We start from the raw sequence: 22,247 nt of genomic DNA, 5'->3' as shown, positions 1-22,247 counted from the left end.
ATCCTCGTCCTCAGGCCACAGTGTTCCCAAGTGCTTCAAGACAGGTGAGCAAGGTCTCCCAACTAGACAGGGAACCTGACGCATGGCCTTAGGATCAGATGTGAGGAGTCCACACGCCTCCCAGTCAGGGGATGACACAACCAAAGCCCTGCCTCTCCTCTCTCCTACATTCAGAATAAGTGCAGCCATACAACAAATAAAACACATTTTAGTGCTATAAAAGAGCAACTCGAGGACTTCCCTGGTGGTGCAGTGGTTAAGAATACGCCTGCCAATGCAGGGAACACGGGTTCGAGCCCTGGTCCGGGAAGATCCCACATGCTGCAGAGCAACTAAGCCCGTGCACCACAACTACTGAGCCTGCACTCTAGAGCCCGCGAGCCACAACTACTGAGCCCACGTGCCACAACTACTGAAGCCCGCGCACCTAGAGCCTGTGCTCTGCAATAAGAGAAGCCGCCACAACGAGGAGCCCGCACACCGCAACGAAGAGTAGCCCCCACTCGCCACAACTAGACAAGCCCGTGCGCAGCAACGAAGACCCAACGCAGACAAAAATAAATCAATAAAATAAATAAATTTTATAAATAAACAAGTTTAAAAAACCCAAACAACTCGATGGCTTAGGAAGAAAACTGGCAGCACATCGGTGGAGGGTCTCTTCAAGGGCCCACAGAGGCAATGCCCAACTGGAGGCACCTCGCCCTGCTGTGAACCAGCAGAAAACACACTGCAGGTAGGGCTATCAGTACCAGCAGAAGAAGAGAGCAGGCAACATAAGACATGTAAAAAGGATGCCAACTAGTCAAGACGTATGCATGACATGAGGAAAACATGTTTACCTTTCTGGTAATAGGATCACGTATGATGTTTATTTTTATTCTCTTTCACTACCTACTTTAACTGAGCTATATACGTTTGGCTCATTTATGGTAAGATTTCTTTTAAAAACTCCTAAAGAAAAAGAGAAATTTAATTGACATTCGAGTGACGTGTGCCCTTTTGGAAAAACAGACCAACTGACGAACAAAAAAGTACAAAACAGAAGAGGCTGAGAGAAGAGTTCTAGGGACCAGCTTGTCTGAGGGGCTCTTTGAGATGGAGTGGGCGGGAACAGCAGGGTCTCTCACCTTCCTGGGCTGAGCTCAACAAACAGCCACAAGCCATACTCACCATTCCACAATCTCCGGATGAAGAATGGTGTTGCTGACATTGAACCTACAGAAAGAAAACAAGTCAAGTCCATTAGTTCAACGGTCTATCATCTCCCAGCAAGAAATACTTCATTCAAGACACACCAAGAGAAAGCCTGACCAAGAGAACTTTAACTTCATGACTCCCTGGTCAACAGAAGGCCTGCTGCTGCTCGTGTCCTGCAGCAGACTTGGCGGTCCAGGCCATGTCCTCCAAGTGTAGTCAGTTGGAGAACAAGCTGCTTGGCTGCAAAATGTCATCCTCCACCCTCGCTGGGCAGACAGCATAGCCTCTTCCATCAAGTGTACCAACACATACATAATAGGAGTCCCAGAAGAAAAGGAGAGAGCTAATGGGGCAGAAGAATATTTGAAAATATAATGGCCAGAGACTTTGCCGATTTAATGAAAAACATCAGTGTAAACATCCATAAAGCTCAATGAACTCCAAGTGGGATAAACTCAAAAGAGATCCACACCCAGACACATAATCAAACTGTCAAAAGGAAATCTTAAAAGCAGTAAGAGAAAATCAATTCATCACATGCAAAGGATCTTCAGTAAGATTAATGGCTGATTTCTCCTCAGAAACTACAGAGGCCAGAAGGCAGAATACGGGATGACATATTCCAATTGCTAAAAGAAAAACATCTGTCAACGAAGATTCCATATCCAGCAAAGCTATGCTTCATAAATGAAAGAGAAATTAAAACAGTACCAGATAAACAAAAACTGAGAGAAGTCATCACTAGAAGACCTAGCTTATAAGAAATACTAAAAGGAATCTTTCAGACTATAGTGAAAGGAGTTTCTAGAGAGTAACTAGGATCCATATAAGGAGAAAAAGGGCACTGGTAAAGGTAATTACATAGGCAAGTACGGAAACAGTGTAAATGTATTCTTTGTTTGTAAGTCCTATCTGATTTAAAAGATAACTGCATAAAGCATAATTATAATTATAAACCTGTGTAGGTCACTGCAAAATGTATAAAGACGCAATCTGTATGCAATAACAGCACAAAGGAAGGGAGCATAATTTTTGTGTACTATTGAAATCAACTGATATTAATGCGAACTAGATTATTACAAGTTTAAGAAGTCATTTGTAATTCTCTGGGTAACCACTAAGAAAACTAAAATATACAGAAAATGAAATAAAAGAGGAATCAAAACTGTATACTGCAAAAAAGTCAATTAAACACAAAAGAAGGGAGTAATGGAGAAACTGAGGAACAAAAACAATATATGACACAGAAACTAATAACAAAATGGCAGAAAAAAGGTCTTTCTTATCAGTAATTACATTAGATGTAAATGGATTAAATTTTCCAATTAAAAGATAAGGATTGGGCTTCCCTGGTGGCGCAGTGGTTGAGAGTCCGCCTGCCTATGCAGGGGACATGGGTTCATGCCCCGGTCCGGGAAGATCCCACGTGCCACGGAGCAGCTGGGCCCATGAGCCATGGTCGCTGAGCCTTCGCGTCCGGAGCCTGTGTTCCGCAACGGGAGAGACCACAACAGTGAAAGGCCCGCGTACCGCCAAAAAAAAAAAAAAAAGACAAGGATTGGCAGAATAGATGGGTAAAAAAAGATTCAACCATATGCTCTAAAGAGACACTTTAGGGCTTCCCTGGTGGGACAGTGGTTGAGAGTCTGCCTGCCAACGCAGGGGACACGGGTTCGTGCCCCGGTCCGGGAAGATCCCACGTGCCGCGGAGTGGCTGGGCCTGTGAGCCATGGCCACTGGGCCTGCACATCCGGAGCCTGTGCTCCGCAACGGGAGAGGCCACAGTGGTGAGAGGCCTGCGTACCGCAAAAAAAAAAGAGAGACACTTTAGACTCAAAGACACAAGATGAAAGTGAAAGGATGGGAAAAGATATATTATGCAAACAGAAACCAATATATCCATAGACTGGAATATTTCTCAGCCATAAAAATGACCAAAGTATTGATTCATGCTACAACATGGATGAATTTTGAAAACACAGTTAGTGAATGAAGCCACATATAAAAGGCCACATACTGCATGACTCCATTTATATCAAATGCTAAAGTAGGCAAGTCCATAGACAGAAAATAGATTAGTGGTGGCCAAGGGAATGACTGCTAATGGGTACAGGGTTTCTTCTTGGGTGATGAAAATATTCTAAAATTGATTGTGATGATGACTGCACAAACCTATAGACATACAAAAAGGCATTTTAGTTGTACAGTTTAAGTGGGTCAGTTGTATAAGGTATGTGAATTATATTCTGACAAAGCTGTTTTTAAAAACTTACTGAATTATACACATAATGAATTTTATTGTATATAAATTTTATTCTAATAAAATTGATTTATAAAAATTGACAGAAATGAGAAACAGATAAATCGACAAGCATAGCTTCAGATTTTCACATACCTCTTCTGATGACAGAACAAGCAAACAGAGAAATCAGTAAAGTTGCAGAAGATACAAACAATACAATTAACCGACCTAATTTCATTGACATATACAGAACACTACAGCCAACAACTGCAGACTACGTGCTCTCTAAGTATACATGAAACACTTATCATGAAACAATATCATATGTTGGAAGTTTCAACAAATTTCAAAGGGTTGAAATACAGAGAATATTCATTGATTCCAGTAGAATTAAACTAGAAATCAGTAACAGAAAAATATAAAATCCAAAATTGTTTGGGAATTAAGCAATAAACTTCTAAATACCTACAGTTCAAAGAAGAGAAAATAATAAAATCAGAAAATAAAACATGAAATACCGTAACTGGTGAAATGCCGCTAAAGCAGTGCTTAGAGGAAAATTTATAGCTCTAAATGTAAGCAGTAGAAAAGAACATTGAAAATCAATGATCTAAACTTCCATCCCGGGACTTCCCTGGTGGCGCAGTGGTTAAGAATCTGCCTGCCAATGCAGGGAACACAGGTTCGACCCCTGGTCCAGGAAGCGCCCACATGCCACAGAGCTACTGGGCCCACGTGCCGCAACTACCGAAGCCTGCATGACGCAACTACTGAGCCTGCATGCTGCAACTACTGAAGCCCACGCACCTAGAGCCCGTGTTCCGCAACAAGAGAAGTCACTGCAATGAGAAGCCCAGGCACCACAAGGAAGAGCGGGCCCCCGCTTGGCGCAAGTAGAGAAAGCCCATGTGCAGCAACGAAGACCCAACGCAGCCAAATAAATAAATAAATAAAAATAAACTTCCACCCCAGAAATATCTTTCTTCTTTCTCAATGAACTAGAGAAAGAACAAATAAAACCTAAAGAGATTAGAAAATTTTTAAAGCAAAAGATCAATGAAATAAAAAGCAAACATACAATAGAGACAAATCTACAAAGCCAAAAGTTCTTTGATAAGATGAACATAACTGAAAAGGGAACCCAGGAGACAAAAGGATCAGGTTGGGGCACATCCCTGACACTTCTGTCATGCGTGACTCAGAGCTCAAGCTATCGGTGAGACAGCTAGGTAAGCGCAATGTGGCCCAGCACAATGTATGGGCCTCAGCAGAGAAGCCTTGGGAAGCCTTCAATCCTCAGGATTCTGAGCCCTGCTCTATCTCAAGCCAGGATATCACACAGGGCATACAGGATTGTGACCCACCAGGAATCCACCGTGGCCTCACTGATGGGTGTTTGAAAACACCTATCTAATGCTGTCGTTGTGCAGCTGGTACCCCCACTTCTGGCTGAAGGAGGGACAAGGACGAGGAGAGGGAAGGAGGTATTAGCAGGCTGAAAGGATTCCAGATCTTCAAAGCTTTCGGGATCCCTAACTATAAAAATAAGACTACTAAATTCAAAGTGTTGTAGAATCAAGCCCTACTTGTGAAATATCAAAGAGATCACAGAGAGCCAACCTGGCTCAGGGTGAAGAACAGAGCAGGAGATGACATAAATAAAGACGGCAATATAGACCGTCTCCCATTCTGCCAAATATCACTTTGACGCTAGGAAAAGCGATGGCCTATCTCCTCAAAAGCCAAACACGCCAGTAGAATCTCACGTTACAAAACATACGTACATATACACACATGCACACACACACACACAAACAGCAAGGTGACCAGGCACAAAGACAAAGATGCAAACACACAGACACACACAGAGACAGGCATACGCTTAGAAAAGAGGCGCAGGCAGACACACACAGGTGTATATTCATGGACACAGGCAAATACATGCACACACACACACAAAGGCATAAACATGGACTAACACCCAAATATACACACAAACAGAAACACACAGACTCACACAAATGCACACTCAGACACAAAAACATTCAGACAGAGAAACACCCTCAGACACACACATAAGAGTCCAAAAGACATTCACGGCAATGTCAGTGGTTTAACTCAGGTAATGAAATTTGAACATTCCTTGCTTTCGCCTCTGTGCTAGTCAGAGCTTTCTATACCGAGCATGTAATAATTGTGTAAAAACAACAATGAAGCCCACCAGAGCCCATGAAGGTGGGGAATGCCCTGGAAGCTGAGGGTGCCTCCCTGGTGGGTTCTAGCTGTGGGCTGGGTGACAGACAGTGAGTCGTGTGAGCCCAGCCAGCCCTGCTCCAGCCCCCGGGCTCCTCCCTGCAGTTTCTAACTGGAAGATGGAGAACAGGTCCCAGAAGGCCCCCACTCCACCCACACTGGGGGCTGAGGCAGGTGCTCGTCTCTTCAGGAGACTCGGAGATTCCATGAGCCATAATCAGAACCTCAATCCAAACTGTTAACTTGATACATAAGTTAACAGTAACCAGAAAGCCACTGGTTCCCACACCACACACTGGCATTTTATTGTAACTGTCGAGTTTTAATAATGTCCCTCTACTTCTTGGGTTTGAAAATTCACATCCCTGAACATTAATATTCCTGCATTAATAACCCCCAAATTCAGCAATTTCATACTTAACTGCTTATTTAAATGGAATTAATTTGTAACCAATCATCGTCAAATATGCAAGGCAATTTAAGTGAATGCCACAAGATAAGAAATGTGCTTATCCTGAATAACCAGCTAATGTAAAACAGCGACCATATTTCTCCGTCAGACAACGGCGTGAAACAGAGTGCTCTCTACTCGCTGCCCCCACTCAGGGCTCCTGGGCAGTCTGCCTGCCTTGGACGGAACTGTCTCAGGCCAAGAAGGCGGCCCATAGGCCACCTGGCCCCCCACAGATAATCTCTTTCCCTTCATAGCCAGGGTCTGTCCGTCTGTCTGTCTGAGGAAAACCTGCTCTCAAGTCTACGTCTCCTCTGATGCTAACGAAGACGAATCATGTCTGCCTCTGCTCCCAGGCTGCAGGACCCAGCTGCTCCAGGCAGCTGTGGTATGTGCCGCCCCCAGGAAGAAGGTGTCTTTCCTGTGGAGCTACCCTCTCCACAGACCAGCCCCGGCCCCGCCCTCACCAGCACCTGGCGACGAGCACCCGACCCTGTCCTCTGGCCGGAGCCCACTACAGGGCCTGCTCCTTCCACCCCTTCCCTGGGAGCTGTCCGGGCGCCAATCCCGCCGTACAGGGAGCTGTGGCCGGGGCTGGAGTCAAACTCAGCACGAGGCCTACAGACTGTCCCCACCTGCTCCCTTCACCCCAGCATAATCACACCCTGGCTCCCCAGGGAGGACGAGGCCACACCCCTTGGTGAGCCCAGGGGCCCCTGGCCATGGGGAGATCCCAGTGCATGTCTACCGCCCCACCCCGCCTCTGCCTCCCTGCTCCCAGTCCCCTGCGACCCCACCACTGGGACACCTGGCACACCCCCTGCCGTGGGCAGTAGGCGGCCTGGCCCTGATCTGGGAAGGCCAAGGGAGGTCTGAGGGCTCCCAGGACCAAACCCACAGTCCCACCGAGGTGACAGGCCCAAGGCAGCCGACCCTGAGGAGCCACGTCTGGAGAGGTCGCAGCTGGGTGGACAGGTGAGGCCACTGTTCCATCACAAGCTCCCTCCTGCCCCCAGGCCAAGGGATAAAGGTGGCCTGGGGTGGCCCATCAGGACAAACCGAGAGGCCAAATCCTGAACTTCTGCCAGACCAGGTCAGTGAAGGATCCAAGATGGGAGGTGTTGCAGAGAAGTTCAAAAGGGTCAAAAACAAAAATTCCAGGAATAAGGCACTTCATTAGGGCAGTGAGAAGTGACCGAGGACAGAAGCAGTTGCGTGAGTATTAGAAAGTAGGACGACAGCAAGATTCATCTTGCATAGGAAACAGGCTATTATTATCCCTGCAAACAGCTGGAGGTGCTCACGGCTGGCAGGTGAATGCGGTCACTGAGCCGCAGCGGTTCTGGAGGACAAGGCCCTCTCCAGCCTGGCGCAGGGTCCGAAAGGTGGCAGAGCTGGGGTGGCTGGGAGACAGGGGGCTGAGCTGTACCCAGACCCCAGGAATACAGACACGACTTTCTGCAGGGAAGGCGCTGGCAGGGGGCCCGAGGTCAGGGGCCACAGTGCGCCGCAGGGTGGTGATGGGGGGGCGGTACCCAAATGGAGCAACCCCTAAGGGCAGAGCTACACAAAGGGTGCCACAGTGGGACGTAAGGCCCAGAGCAAGGTGTGAGGCGACAGGAGGGGAGGCCGTACCACAGGGCGGCCGGGGGACCCCAAGGCAGGGAGGGCTCTCACCTGCGATACTTCAGCCGAGTCAGAAAGCCCAGCCTGCCACACGGGTGTGGAAACGAATCCCCCCAGCATGGGGGCAGGCGCTCAGCCCAGCAGTGAGGGGCCTGGGGAGCAGCTCACAGCCAGCCCCCATCTGGACTGGACCATGGGTTGGAGAGGGCCAGCCTGGGAGAGTGCGCAAAGTTAAGGCTCTCCAAAAACACTCCCAAGGTGGGGTGGGGTGTTGGCCAAGCACAGGCTCCTCTGGGTTCTTGGCAGGGGCCACGGGGACTCAGGGAGCAGCGGGGCACAGAGGCTGGGGTCTGCTCAGTGGAGGGAGAGGTCAGTTCACAGTGACACTCCTCCCGGGGGAGTGGGGACAAGGCCTCCACTTCCACTGCTCACAGAGAGTGATGATGCCCCTGGAGTCCCCCACCGCTCCCCCAGAAAACCTGGGCCCCGGGTGCTTGAGAAGGCGCTTTCTGCAGCAGAGGCCTCGGCTGGGAGGTGGGGCAAGAAGGACCCCACAGCTCACTGACATCCGGAATCTTGTCATCGGACATCCTGAAGTCTGCTGGCCCACTACACAGCTGGGGAAACTGACGCTCAGAGGGGCGCTGGGGCGTGATGGGGGCTTGCTCGTGGGCAACTGTTTATTAAGCACCAGCTCCACGCCAGGTTCCGGACAAGCGGGATCTCATTTCACCCCACAGCAAGCCCGAGCACCATGCTTCCCGTGGGAGAGCTGAGGCTCAGAGGCAAGTTCTGCTAAGGTCACAGAACCGGTCGGTGTGGCAGCCACCAGGGCTCCCCCCTTCTAGCTCAGGGCTTCCCCACAAGGCAGTGAGACCCAAGTCGAGACTGAACAGGCCAGCCCACGGGACCAGAGCGTAGGCAGGTGAGCAGGGCACAGGAGCCGCCCCGCGCCGGGCAGTGCTGGGGGACGAGGGGAGGCTCGGATCAGGACAGGCAGCTGGAAGCTGTGCCCTGTACCACTCCCCTCAAGGGCCTGGAGAGAGACAGCGGCTCCACGGCCAGCACCTCAACAAGCTGGGCTAATCACTGCTGGTGTGGGAGGCGAGGCCGCTCTGGCGAGCTCCCAAGAGGATGCAGAGATGCGTGCGACGAAAAGAAGCAAACCTGATGCCCCACCACTCTTATCACTGGGGGAAGTGACACGTATTTATGAGCTCATAATCTCTCCTAATCACATCACACATCACACGTACGCACAAATTCCCGTGGCTCAGGCTCATACATAATTACAAGGCACTTCCTCGGTCCACCAAAGGACAGAGGATGCCGTGACGCAGAGTACAGGCTGGCGGGGGGTGGGGGGGGGCTGGGGCCGGAGAAACAGGAGACCAGGCGAGCTGTCCACACTCAGCAGCCCCAAGGAGCAGGTGCCTCCCCTCAAGGGCTCATCTGCTGCAGCCTCGGGTCCTACAGACCGCTCCCCGCAGGGCCAGGCAGCAGCCAGCCCGGGGACACAGGCATGGCTGGCAGGCGGCACTCTCCAGGGGCCAGGGCATGAGGGTGGCAAGGCGGGAGAGGTGCTGGCTCCCTGTGCCCAACACCTGCCCTCCTGCCTGGGGAGGCCTAGAAGGGGGAACAGAGCTGGGGGGCTCGGCCTGGGGCTACGCTGGGGAGCGAGGGCAAGTAAGGGGGCAGCCATCTGGGACTGGGGCAGCAGGGGACAAGGGGAAGCTATGAGCCAGGCTGGGGGAGGTCAGGGGCTAGGAGTGAGGGGAGGGGGCTGATAAAAACGAAGACCACGGAGCTCAGAGCAGGTCCCTGGAAGGAAAACGGCCACCCATGTGTGTGCACTGTTGCCAAGGCTTCCCTAAGCACGTGGCGGGCCTGTGCTTTCACAGTAGAGCTTGACAGGGAAGTGGCATCGATCCTTAAAGTCAACGTTGGAGTGAATTTAGGCAAAGTATTTTTCTAAGCATGTCCTCGAATCACCCAATCTAACCCCTTTTTTTTTTTTTTTTTTTTTTTTTTTTTTTTATGCGTTACGCGGGCCTCTCACCGTTGTGGCCTCTCCCATTGCGGAGGACAGGCTCCGGACGCGCAGGCTCAGCGGCCATGGCTCACGGGCCCAGCCGCTCCGCGGCATGTGGGATCTTCCCAGACCGGGGCACGAACCCGTGTCCCCTGCATCGGCAGGCGGACTCTCAACCACTGCGCCACCAGGGAAGCCCTCTAACCCCTTTTTAGCATCCTTCTGTTTGTGTGTTTTGTGTCTAGTCTGTAGACTGGGCCAGCCTGCTGGTGAAGATGTGAGCTGATGGAGGATGAAAGGAGACGGTTCCCAGGGCCCCAGGACTCACTTGCTGATGCCCTCGAAGGAGGCCTCCCTGCAGATGCTGCCGCTGTCAGTGTTGACGCCGCGCTGGAGAGAGAGAGAGGGAACGTGAGGGCGCAGACCCGCCACACGGGGCGACGACGGGGAGCACCCACCTCAGCCCAGCCAACCCATCCCTTCCCGCCTTTCAGGTAACTCCAGGCCGGGCCCCAGCACAAGGGCAGCCCTCTTTTCTCTGCTGCAGCTTGAAAAGGAGAGAAAGCAAGGCCTCCTCCGTCCAAGCACCTTGCTGACCCCAGCTCAGGCTGCCTGGGCACAGGTGGAGGCTGGGAGAGAAGACCTCAGACCGGGACCACCTCCAACCACAAATCCCCCCACTGCCCCAAGGCTGGCTGGTCTCCCTGTGCACGTGTGTGCACACACGCTCCCCAGAGACAGTGTCCTGAAAAGCACTGTCAAATCCGGCCCTTCCAGAGACGCAGGTGTGACCCGACTCAGGCAGGAGGGGCCTTTCTCCGTGACACCGAGACTCTGTGTTACATTCCTCTCCTTTCCCTAATTGTAAGGAGACTCCAACTGGAACTTAGACAGGAGCGGAGACAAAACAAAAGATTCAGAGGAAAACGTGCCATCACCAGAGAGGCCAGGCCTTTTAAATCGCCTTTTAATTCTTCCTCAAGACCTACAGGTCGATGTCTAATTGTATCCCCCCCAAATAAAACACACTGAACCCTCCGTGACCACAATCGTAACGTTTCTTCTCAGCCATCAAAACAGCAGGGTGGAAAAAAGAGATCACAGGTAGTGCTAACAAAAATAACTGAGAAAAACTATTTCGGTAAAAATCAATTAACAAAGGAGAGAAGGGTCACTTTGGGAGGGTAGAAGGGCTGCATACTCTTCATATGTGAAGCTCCCCAAGGTTGAAGTATAAGAAAGCAGACTTCTTCTCGGAGCCATTTCACAGCCTCAGCACCCCCTCCCCGCCCTGCAAGGTTGCACCGTGCACCCCTGCCTGCCCCAGGCTGCAGCAGGCCCTCCGTCATTTAGTGCCCCGAGTCCAAAATCTGATGCCACACAGCCCAGCAGCCTCGTGGGCAGATGCAAAGGGTGTGTTCACCGACACACTCTACACTGCACGTTATTTGACGTGCACGTTTTGATACGTTCTCTATCCACAACGGAGGAGAGACAGTGTGGAAGCAAATTGATATTCTACGTCCACAAACCCCAAGAGCTCAACCTGACACAAATACATCCTCTAGTCAGGTTTTAACCCTCGGAGTATGCGTGGCGTCTTGTCCACAGTGGCCTCGGGACAGGACACAGCCCAGGTCGACTGGAGAATGGAGGACATGGTCCTGGACACGTTTAGCAATTCAGACTGAGCTGTCACTCTTTATCAGCAACGACCCTTGTTTTCAATCCTCCCCGCGGCCCTGACCTCTGCAGGGGCAAGCAGCTCCCTAAAGCCCCTCCCCGTACTCAAACGCTGCCTGGTCCCTGAACACCGGCCACTTACCAAAGTGAGGAGGACGGAGGGGCTCCGTGATGTCAGGATGCTGGCGATCTGAAAGGTCAGAAAGAAAAATCCACTTTAGTGCCACCACGTGAAGCCTGATGGCGAGGACGTACCAGCGTTATTAAATACTGACAGCTCATCCTTAAACAAGCAGAAGTTTACAGAGAATAAGGGATTTCTGAAAGCCACACAGCTATCAGGTAACAGAGAGGGACTCAAACCTAAACCCGGCTTCCCCACGTGCTGCCCTGGCTCCGAGCCCCACACAGATCCCAGCTCCTAAGAGCCAGACCCACTCGCCCTCCAAGGCTAGCACCTCTGTCCATCTGCCTGGTCCCTCATGAAAGACCCACGGAGGCAATCTCTTCGGCACTGGTGCCCAGGGGAGACACCCTCCTCCCTGCCCCCTTCATCCCCCTGACCGCATGGACTTGCCACCCCCAACCCCACATCCTCGCTTTCCACCCCTCCACGACCCACTCAGGGCCCTGCACGCTGGCTGCTTCCCACCCGACCCCCTGAACGAGCTTGCCACCCAAGCTCACCTCCCCATGCCTCTGCCTGGGACGCCTTCTCCCCATCGTAGCCGCTTCCTCAATTTGAGCTCAGGACTGAGGTCTCTGGTCCCCCGGCGGGTTGGTCCACTCCCTCCTCTACTGCCCCCCGGCCGGTCACACTGCCTCAGCCATGACATCCTCACCCCAAGGGGACGGGCCACCCCGGTGGGACCGCCTTCTTCCTCTCCTGGCCCTACCCCTCAGTCTGCTCTGCATCTTGGCCACTGCAGCTCCTACTGTACTGAGCCCCCTCCCCACGCTCCCACCCTGAACTCTCACACCCTGACACAGGGCGAGAGTGAGGATTTGTTGTTTGTTGTTTCAACAGCTTTACTGAGCCATCACCGACATACTCTACACTGCACGTTGTTTGAAGTGCACGTTTTGATAAGTTCTGACATATATATATATATGCTTTTTAATACTGAGAGGCTCCCAGAGAAAACCTGGAAGATACCGAAAACTATAAAAAGATAAAATACACCTACAAAACCATCCCCTGAGACTTTTTATCTCTGCACATAAAAACAGAGATCTGTAAAGACGTTTGGATCATATGAAGTTACGTGCTTCGCTTATTTCCTGTCATTAAATAGTCTTCAAACACGCCATGGTTACCAGTCACTACCGCGGGGGATGGTAAACGTCCAGGGAACACCTGATTACACAGCCTGTGCCACTCGCTGCAGACTCATGTCATGTAAACCACCCAGGAAGCTGGTGCTGCAAATGTCCAGATTTCACCAGTGAAAAGGCTTATGGGTTAATCTGCCCATAGTTAAAAGAGAGCACAGTGGTGGCTGTGCCATGTTCTCTTAACAGATCTGGCATAGTTAGTTTATTCATTTCTCTACTGGGCACTTACATTATTTCTAATGATTAACTTTACAAAGTATGCCCTGATGGGCATCCTGATATAAAGTCTTTACTTCCTTTAAAAAAAAAAAAAAAACTGACCCAGTGAAACTGCTGGGTGACAAGCCCCATATTTTGTCAAGGTTGTGAGGCTCACGGCCAGATGACTCACCCTCCCACCCGCAAGCCCAACGCTCCATCTCCCTGGACCCTCCTCGTTTGCTCAGTAACTGCTCTGAGAATGACTGAAGCCCAGCCTCTGAGCTGTACGCACGAGGGCGTGGTGAGTCGCTAGCACGCCCTGGGCCCTCTGCGAGGGGGAGCGGGCGGCTCATTAGAAGGAACCAGAGCCGCACTTGGCCCTGGGTGTGTTGTTACGGGGACTGAAGGGTCTATGCTCACCAGCACAGGGCGGTCTGTCAACTGCGGCAGCACGGCCAGAGCACGCGTAGGCACTCGGGGACTGTGTGTGCTATTGTCCTTGGGAGAGGGGAGCAGGATAACACACGTGTGGGCTGCTGGTTTTTCTCTCGGCTGTGACTCAGGACGTGCTGCTTGGGGATAACGGAGGAGAAAGCAGCCCTCTCAATGCCACCCGATGTGCACACGGATGGAGGAGGCCTGACGCAGCAGGCTGGGCGTCTGCTGGCCCTGGCAGGGCAGCATCTTTTAATGATCGTGAACACTTGAGTGGGCCGTGGTTACCTCTGCGGCTGCAAAACCTCCCCCAGCCAGGCCGCTGCACCCGCCCTTCCCCGTGGAGACCAGTCAGTGCTACCCTCTCGTCAGCACACCCTGATTCCCTGCCTCCGAAATTAAGGCAACGGACGTGATGCGTCACAGGTGGGAACTACAGCTCCGCACACAGGACGACATGGCTCTGTCCACACAGGGCCTCATTTCCGTGGACCAGTGGTCACTGGGGACCCACCAGCTCTCATGAACCAGCGCTGTTAAACGCCTTGCCCTGCTTCAAGCCGCAGCACCAGTTTCCCAGGTAGCCTGGCCTCTCCGGCAGGTCACAGTGGACGGCACACGCAGAACTCTCCAGAGCCCTATGGACCAGGATCCTCCCCTGGGGACAGTCAGAGGCTTCCCATGGAGGTCTCACGCACCCTCGTGCCCAAAGCTCCCACCAGGCCTGCTGGCCACTCTTCAAGGGTGACGATCCAGAAAAAGGGGCTGGACAATCTTTGACCAGTGCTGTCAAGAAAGGCTGCACTGCTCCGGGAGCGGGGCTTCACTGTGCAAAAAGCAAAGCTTTTAAAACTGAACCTTTTTCACGGCAGTCTGAAACAGGGCTGAACGCCAGTGGCCGGCAATGCATTTAAAATGTTCAATTTGGGGGTAATTCCTTGGCAGTCCAGGGGTTGGGACTCCACACTCTCACTGCCAAGGGTCCGGGTTCGATCCCTAGTCGGGGAACTAGGATCCCACAAGCCACGTGGTGCGGCCAAAATAAATAGCTAAATAAAAATTTAAAAATTCAATTCGTTTCTCAAATTTAAATGTTGGGAAAGACCACGAACAACATGGATTTGCAGCTACTCATGAATAACTGGTACATCTAGTAACCTGGGGCGAGCAGTCCCACACAGCATTCAGAGGGCCCGCCACAGACCCCACCACTCCCTGACGCCTCTACCCACCGAGGCAGAGAGGCAGGCAGCATCCATCACTGTGCTGCCACCAAGGTCTCTTACATGCGAGCCAGTGACCCTGGCAACATCTGCCTGGTGCCATAAAGGAGAGCGCAAAAACGTGCCCTCCACCTGGCCAACTCCCGTCCCCATGAATACCAGCCACTGCACTGCACCTTGATGGCAATGCCTAGTAGCCCCTCTCAAGGTTCTCCTGAGCTCCCCCCTCTCAGGGGAGCCACCATTCACTCTACCTTCTCAATACACTCAGGATCACCTACAGGAGGAGGGAAACTAGATAGCCAGGTTTGCTACATCAGACACCTGTACTGTACATGTGGTATCGAGTGACGGGCCGCGGCCTGGGGTGGGGGCTTCTTGCCCTCTTTCACAGGAGACAAGTGTCAGCTGCTTCTCGTCTGTGATTTGTAGCCAAGGCTGCCCAAGGTTGTTAGATCAAGCTGAGCACCACAGAACTGGTCCAGGGAACCCTTCCCCAACATAAAGGGCTTCCTGTCACTTTCCATGATGGAGTAGCCCCAGGCACCCTCGAGTGCCTCCCAGCCCAGGTGTCTGTACTTGAGTCGGGCTCCATTTCAAGCCACAGAAAATCAAAGGCACTTGGGGGCCTTGTCACCTCTGGAGGCGTGTCCTGCAGCATCCGCTCACTTCTGACAGGGCAAAGGCGGAGGCGGAGGGCGAGCCCCCGGGGTCCAAAGTTGGTGGGGTCAAATCCCAACCCTGGTACTCCATGGCCATGCGGCCGTGCATGAGGCCCTTCACTGCTTGGAGCCTTGGATTCCTCTTAATGGGGTGAGACCGTGGCCCACCACAAGACAGGGCAGAGGGAGGAGGGGATCTGTGTGAGCTGCCGAGGTTGCTGGAACCCGCAGGTGCCATCCTGGAGTGAAGCACCTGTCCCACGGTCCACAGGAGCCCTCGTTTCCGATAAGATCCATAGCAGTAATCGTCACAACAAGGCCGATTAACGATGACAGTGATAACGGCGTGGCCCTGCAGAAAGCACCGTGCTCTCACCTCCACTGAAGCCTTCACTTAAGATTCTGCTTCATAAATACAGACTCAGATGAGCTGGTCTGTGGGGCTGTAATTCTACACTATCATGACAGGCTTTCCTGGCCTGACACTCAAGACCTCCTCTGTTTTACCTCATTTGGAGGCAGGCTCTCCTTACACAGAAATCACTGTGTAAATGGAGCTGAGTTCACGGCCACCGCCCCCCTCCCCGCCCACCCCGGTCATAAAAGCAAAAACACCAGACTGTGGCTGGGAGGCTGCGGCAGAGAGACGCTCTGACTCGACGCGCTGGGCCTCAGGGCCCATCCCAGGCTGCCCCCTCCAGGTTTCACACCGAGGAGACCCAGAAGGCCAAGGTCCCAAAGAGCAATAATGTTAAGATGCAGTTCACAAAGGTAGGAGGGATACACCCACCAAAGGAGAGGGTCAGAACAAAATCACAACTAAGGATGGGCATCCCTCTCTCTCTAGCACTTCAAAAATACAAGGTACAGTAAGTCCCCTACATATGAACCTTCAAGTTGCAAACTTTCAAAGATGCGTAAGTACATTCCATCAACATCAGGCGTGAGTGAAACTGCAGCTTGCCCTGCATCTCCTATTGCTGATCTTTCAGCTCTACCAATTCCCACCTCCTCTCCCTCCTCCAGTCAGTAACTCCTCCTGCCTTTTCACTCAATGCCAGCCCAGCTCTTAGTGTATGACGACCTCTGTCTGGGGAAATGTGGCACGGAGGGGCTCCGTGCAGCCGATCCTGCCAGGCCAGCGCTGCCTCGGGCAGCGGGCACTCACCTCGGGGTGTTGCTGTTCTACCCAGCACCGATCTGCACAGAGCATGGGGGTTGTGACAGCACCCAGGGACAAGCAGAGGCCTCCTGTGCGCCTGGCAGTGGTGCAGTATCGGGGGGACTTGGTCCCCCAAGGAGACGAGGGGGGCACATGGCTGTGCTCTCACCTTTGCCACGGCCTGGCCCTAACAGCAGTGGAAGTCAGGGGCAGCCCCTTTTTTTTTTTTTTTTGCGGTATGCGGGCCTCTCACTGTTGTGGCCTCTCCCGTTGCGGAGCACAGGCTCGGGAAGCGCAGGCTCAGCGGCCATGGCTCACAGGCCCAGCCGCTCCACGGCATGTGGGATCTTCCCAGACCGGGGCACGAACCCGTGTCCCCTGCATCGGCAGGCGGACCCTCAACCACTGCGCCCCCAGGGAAGCCCAGGGGCAGCCCCTTTGGACTGCCTGGACTGGGGGACAGATTCATAGCCCCAGGAGGACAGTCACATAGCCACCCAGGCCACATGCCACTGGGCAACCATGCTGGGAAGAGGATTAAAGCCAGGGGTCCTCCAAGCCCACCCCATCCCACAGGCCTCTCGCTGTCTGGGGCTCTTCTGACAGCGGCACCTACAGCTGGTGAGGGCCTGTGGGAAGGGCCTCCCAACACGCGAAGGCCCAGCCAAGCCTGATCAGACCTTCACAGGGACATCCTTCCTCCGAGCAGCTCAGCGGCCACATCCAAGGTACAAGACACTAGCGACCAAGTCGGGCACTGCCCCAGCAAAGCAGGGGCCTCCCAGGGAGGTCTGAGATGCATGTTTCTTGCCTGCTCTCTCCAAACAAGGGCACTGCTGAGGGGGCTGGTGGCTGGACCATGCTGTCCCGCGATGTCCAGCCAGGCTGTTGCAGTGGGAGGAGTCGGCCACTACTGACCTCATCTGTGTACTGGACGTCGTCCACGGCGTACTTCTCCTTGAAGTGCTCCTTGGAGTGGATCCTCAAAAAGAAGCACAGGAAACACCAGGGTCAGGGTTTGGCCGCAGCTGGGTCCAGGCTGCCTTCTGAGCTCAGGCCAAGAAGCCCCGGGCCCATCCCTGCCCCAGCCGGCACCTGGCACCGAGCCGGTCTGCCCAACACAGGCTCGGAGGGCAAAGGACACTGGGCCACAGAGTGCTGAACCCCACCTGCATCCCTCCACCTCCCCCAGCCAACCTCTGCTCCTCCTTCGAGCTCGTGACCCTGGCCGCCTGGGGCAAGCAGCTGAGGACCAATCTCCCACTACTACCAATGAGAGCCCACCCACACCGGGCAGCCAGCCAGCCCACCCATGCTTTGGGACATGAAATTAGCTGCCTCCCAGGCCCCCACAGAGCCTCTTTAAAGAAAAGTTTAAAAGTTAACATTTTAAAGAAGCCAGTAACAGTATTACTCACTGTGATGAGAAACATTCAAGCTTACTCATCGTCCCTGAAAAATCAGCCAGTGAGAAGACAAAGACGCAGGGTGGAGGAGGCTGGGTAGCCCTTGCCCGCCTCACAAAGGGCTCCTGGTCACAGCTGTGCTGAGCAGGGCTGGTGGGTCCAGCAAGCACCATCCCCACCCCCCAGCCTCTTGGTAGGCAGATGAGTCAATGTCACTGCTGGTGACAGAGCTCACATCAGGAGCTCTAGCCGCCTGGGGGAAGGATGTCCAAGATGCACGCGCGCGCGCGCGCACACACACACACACACACACACCCCGTCCCACGCCTGGGCACCGCATCAGCATGGGGGATTCACTCCCATCCTGCCTGTGATTGCATGATATTCTAGTCACCAAGTGTCAGATCTGAAAGAAGCCTCAGAGGAAGTAGCAGATGGTTTTCAGATTGTGCTTCCTGGGCTCTCACGGGTGAGCAGACGACAGGCAGGTGGAGGTGCCAAGGACGGTGTACCTGGGGAGGCCCGTACGGGACAGGGAGGGAGAGCACTTTGGGACTCGGAAATGACCACCTCGAAAAGCAAGCTCCACGTGCCTCTGAAACACCACTGATCAACCAGCATCGCTACCCAGGAAACAGATTCCCACTCCTTCTCTAAGCCCTGCACCGTTTTCCTCTCCACCCCAACAAGCATCCCAGACCGGACTGTGGCCAGGAAACACAGAGCACAATGAAGGGACACATGGGTGGCCTTGGGGGTCAGCAGCAGGAAGCTCACAGCCGTAGGCAGCGAGCCAGGCCGGGGGGACAGTGGTCCACTAAGATCGGCGGCCTGGTGCCCCAGAACCCTTTTTGCTTTACCGCCCTTTTGGCTTCTCTGAAGCGGGCACTGGGTATCAAGCTCCCATTGGTAATTAAATTTGCACGATCCAATTGCATTAGCTTCTGTGATTGAGACGGGACTCAAAGTTGAAGGGCCAAAGGCTGTGCCTCCATTAGCACTGCCTGTAGCAGCTACGTGGGGCAGGAACTGATGACAAGCACCTTGCCTGGATGCTGGAGGCCCCGGTTCCAGAGCTTACTGCTAAGAGCTCGCTGACCCTTTGCTACCAAGCACTGACACCCTCAGCACAGCTGACCCTGCAGCCATTCACAAAAGCACGTGCCAGAGAGGCAAGAGGCAGGGCCACCGGTGTCATCACCACATTCACGCTGATTGCCCCAGCTCCAGTCGCTGCTCAGGACAGATGCCCAGAATTCTCAGCAGGTCCCCAATTCACCCCTGGTCCCCAGTCACTTCATCCCCTCCAGCTGTGACAGGCATCAAAAGCAAACCCCCAAAACATTCAGGAAGAGCCAAGGACGTGCTTTCGAGGCCAGCCTCAATGATCCCTACAGAGGGGCGTCTCGGCCATTAGCCTGGACACTGACCTTTCACCTCACCTCCCGTCGGGGACGCTAACTCTCCCAAGCTGTCTTGCCAAAGGACACCTCAGGAAACGTGCTCCTGCCTGCCCTACCTGGGAGTCTTGGCAGTCAGCACTCAGCAGAGACCTAGGAGGCTTCAGACCTGGGAACATCTCCGTGTATTCAGCCTGAGGTCAACGTCTTGACAAGGTGGAACCAGAGGAGGTGGGAGGACGAGGGGGAAAAGGAGAGGAGAACACGAGGCAGCTGTGATCTGTGGGCGGCCCCAGGGCTGTGCGCTTGCCTGTCCACACCTCACCTACCAGCCACGAGCCGCTTCACCTGCCACGGGAGCCAAGGAGCGGCAAGGGCCAGCCAGCCCATGGGAGAGCCGGCTGAAGCCATCCCAATGTCCAGGAGCAAGTAAGCCCAGGGGCCAGCTTCACCAAACGCCCTTTGCCCACCTCGAAGCACACTGGGCCTCAAGGGCCCCAGATCGCCCAACTAGCCACAGGCCTGGTTCTCAGCAAGAATAACCATTTGACAGATACAACCCGAAAAGCTGGGAGCATCTTTTCTGGCACTTTGCGTGTCATTTTTTCTTCTAAAGGGCAGAGATAATTAAGTTTGAATAGTACTTATTTTTCCTGTTTGGGGGCCAATTATAGTAAAAATCATTTAAATGTCACCCTAAGAGGTAAGGGTGCCATGCCACCACGTCAAGCCAGCCACCAGAGGGGCAGGCAGGAGAAGGAGTGGCATGTCCCTGTGAGCCCTACAGAGCTGGCTGGAGGGGTCACTGGGCAGCTATACGCCACCTGAGTGCCGGGCTGGCAGCAGCCTCACGGAAGGCTGCATGGAGCCCTGACTGCAGTTTAGGGTCCAGCAGGGCAGCTCATGCCAGACCCCGTCGTGCGGGAGATCCAAGTAGAAGCAACTGGATGGGAGAGGATGGGTCAGTAGGGAAGCCGACCCCACCCCAGAAACTCTTGCCTTCAAAAGGAAGGGGCAGCTCTGGCAGGAGAGAGGAGGGAGGGTGCCACTCAAAAGGGTTTGTGTCTTCAAGAAGGAGCCAGTGTCTGGGAACCCGGCCCACGCAGGCCTCTTTCACAGGCAGCTGGGCCCAGCATGCGACAGGGGAGGCCTTTCCCAGAACTCAGGGTCAGGGCAGGCGCAGCGAGTGCCCACACCCCGTGCGGGCCCTCCTGTGAGAAGGAGACTTCTCAATTAATGCCCACGGTGCAGACACGGTGGAGCCCTCTAGGAACTGAAATTTCCAAGCACAGGTCTAGCTGGCAAGCTGACCGCCCGCATGGGGCTAATGAACAAGTAACAGGGCCAGATCACAGCCGTCATCATCCACCTCCAGCGGCCGGAGCCTGCCTGCAGCCACGTACAACGCAGCGGCCTCTCCTCCAGCTCACCGCCCGGCACCCCGCACTTGCCCCAGAAGGAAGTCGGCAACCATGTCAGGCCTCTATTAGCTTGTTAGAGAAAAGCAGGGCTCTCCAAAGCTATGCAGGCGCCTGAACCTGGGCGGCGAGGCAGCACTTCCCAGAGAGGCCGGTGCAGAGAGCAGAGGTGATGGAGAGGAGGCCCGTGGGCAGCAGAGCCCGGGGGGGAAGGGCCAAACGCCTCGCCAGGCCTCGGGCTGACCGGGGTCAGGCTCTCCGCAAACCGCCTGGGGTCAGAGCCAAAGGAATTCCCTTGGCCCTCCTCAGGAAGGCCTGCACCCCTCATCAGTGCCTGGAGCGCCTTCCCTAAAGACGGGGGAGCCGGGGCCAGGCCGTCAGGCTGGCTGAGGCAGCCTTCGTCCTGTGACCCAGCTGTGTGTATGGGGTGGGGGCAGTGACTGTGAAAAAGCACACCCCAAACACCCCACAGACACACCACCCCACAACCCTACACCACACACACACACACACACACACACACACACACACTCCCACACTCCAACCCCCCAACACCACCCAGCACACATACTACACCACACCATACCCCCCCAACAAACATACCCACACACATCACACATGCACACACACTGCAGACACATTCACACACACCACAGCACACATCAGTCCCCATCCCAGAAAGTGCAGTGCTCGGGGCCTCAGCTCTCGGGAGAGCCCCCTCCTCCCTACAAACCCCAGGCCAGCCACACTGTCTCACGTTCCAAGCCCGAGGCCTCAGCCAGGGATGGGAGCAGAAAACCGCCAAGGCTCCAAAGGTTCTAGGAGGGTCGCCCAACCTGGCCCAAAGTTGCTCACCCTCTGTCAGTGCTGAAACTGCCCAAGGAGGCAATTTCCCACCTGCTTAGAGGACCCCAGACACCCCAGCAGCCAAAACTGCCATCAGCTGAGGTCGATTCTGACGAAAATGATGGGAAACACTCTCACATCAAAAAGACACCCGGGCTTCCCTGGTGGCGCAGTGGCTGAGAGTCCGCCTGCCGATGCAGGGGACGCGAGTTCGTGCCCCGGTCTGGGGAGATCCCACATGCCGCGGAGCGGCTGGGCCCGTGAGCCATGGCCGCTGAGCCTGCGCGTCCGGAGCCTGTGCTCCGCAACGGGAGAGGCCACAACAGTGAGAGACCCGCGTACTGCAAAAAAAAAAAAAAAGACACCAAACTTTTGTAAGCAAAGACCCCAGATAAAAACAAAATAGAAGCTCCCACACTCCTGTCCCCACAAAGGCCCAGGGTGAGGAACAGGCGGAGCACCGGGCTGCCCACGAGCCCCTGGCGTCTGCAGCCCTGACAACAGGACAGGCTGTTTACACGGGAAGCGGCAGATCTACAGACGGGGGTGCTGTTTCCCTGGATGACTTTGGATTGCAGTGTCTGCCAGATGGATTTTCAAAAGCCATCAGACAGAGACTCAGAAGGAAGCTGGGGAGCTGAAGGTCAAACGTTCAGTCCGGTGGGTCTGGAC

General features: G+C 54.0%; 1 protein-coding gene across 3 annotated transcripts in view; it reads right to left on the bottom strand.

The window, feature by feature from the left end:
- PEPD (peptidase D) overlaps nt 1-22,247 on the bottom strand; it is a 115,171-nt gene that overhangs the window by 79,208 nt on the left and 13,716 nt on the right. For 2 of the 3 annotated variants that reach the window (XM_065898709.1, XM_065898710.1), the window contains exons 4-7: nt 17,424-17,487; nt 11,630-11,677; nt 10,133-10,194; nt 1,174-1,218 (exon numbers count right to left, since the gene is read on the bottom strand). In XM_065898709.1, the coding sequence (XP_065754781.1) occupies nt 1,174-1,218; nt 10,133-10,194; nt 11,630-11,677; nt 17,424-17,487 (219 nt within the window). The remainder of the gene's footprint in view (nt 1-1,173; nt 1,219-10,132; nt 10,195-11,629; nt 11,678-17,423; nt 17,488-22,247) is intronic. The other variant, XM_065898711.1, reaches the window with a different exon arrangement.

The sequence above is a fragment of the Phocoena phocoena genome, chromosome 20, assembly GCF_963924675.1.
Source record: "Phocoena phocoena chromosome 20, mPhoPho1.1, whole genome shotgun sequence".
Lineage (NCBI taxonomy): Eukaryota > Metazoa > Chordata > Mammalia > Artiodactyla > Phocoenidae > Phocoena > Phocoena phocoena.
Note: the sequence above shows the minus strand (reverse complement) of the source record. Positions and strands in the feature narration are given on the sequence as shown.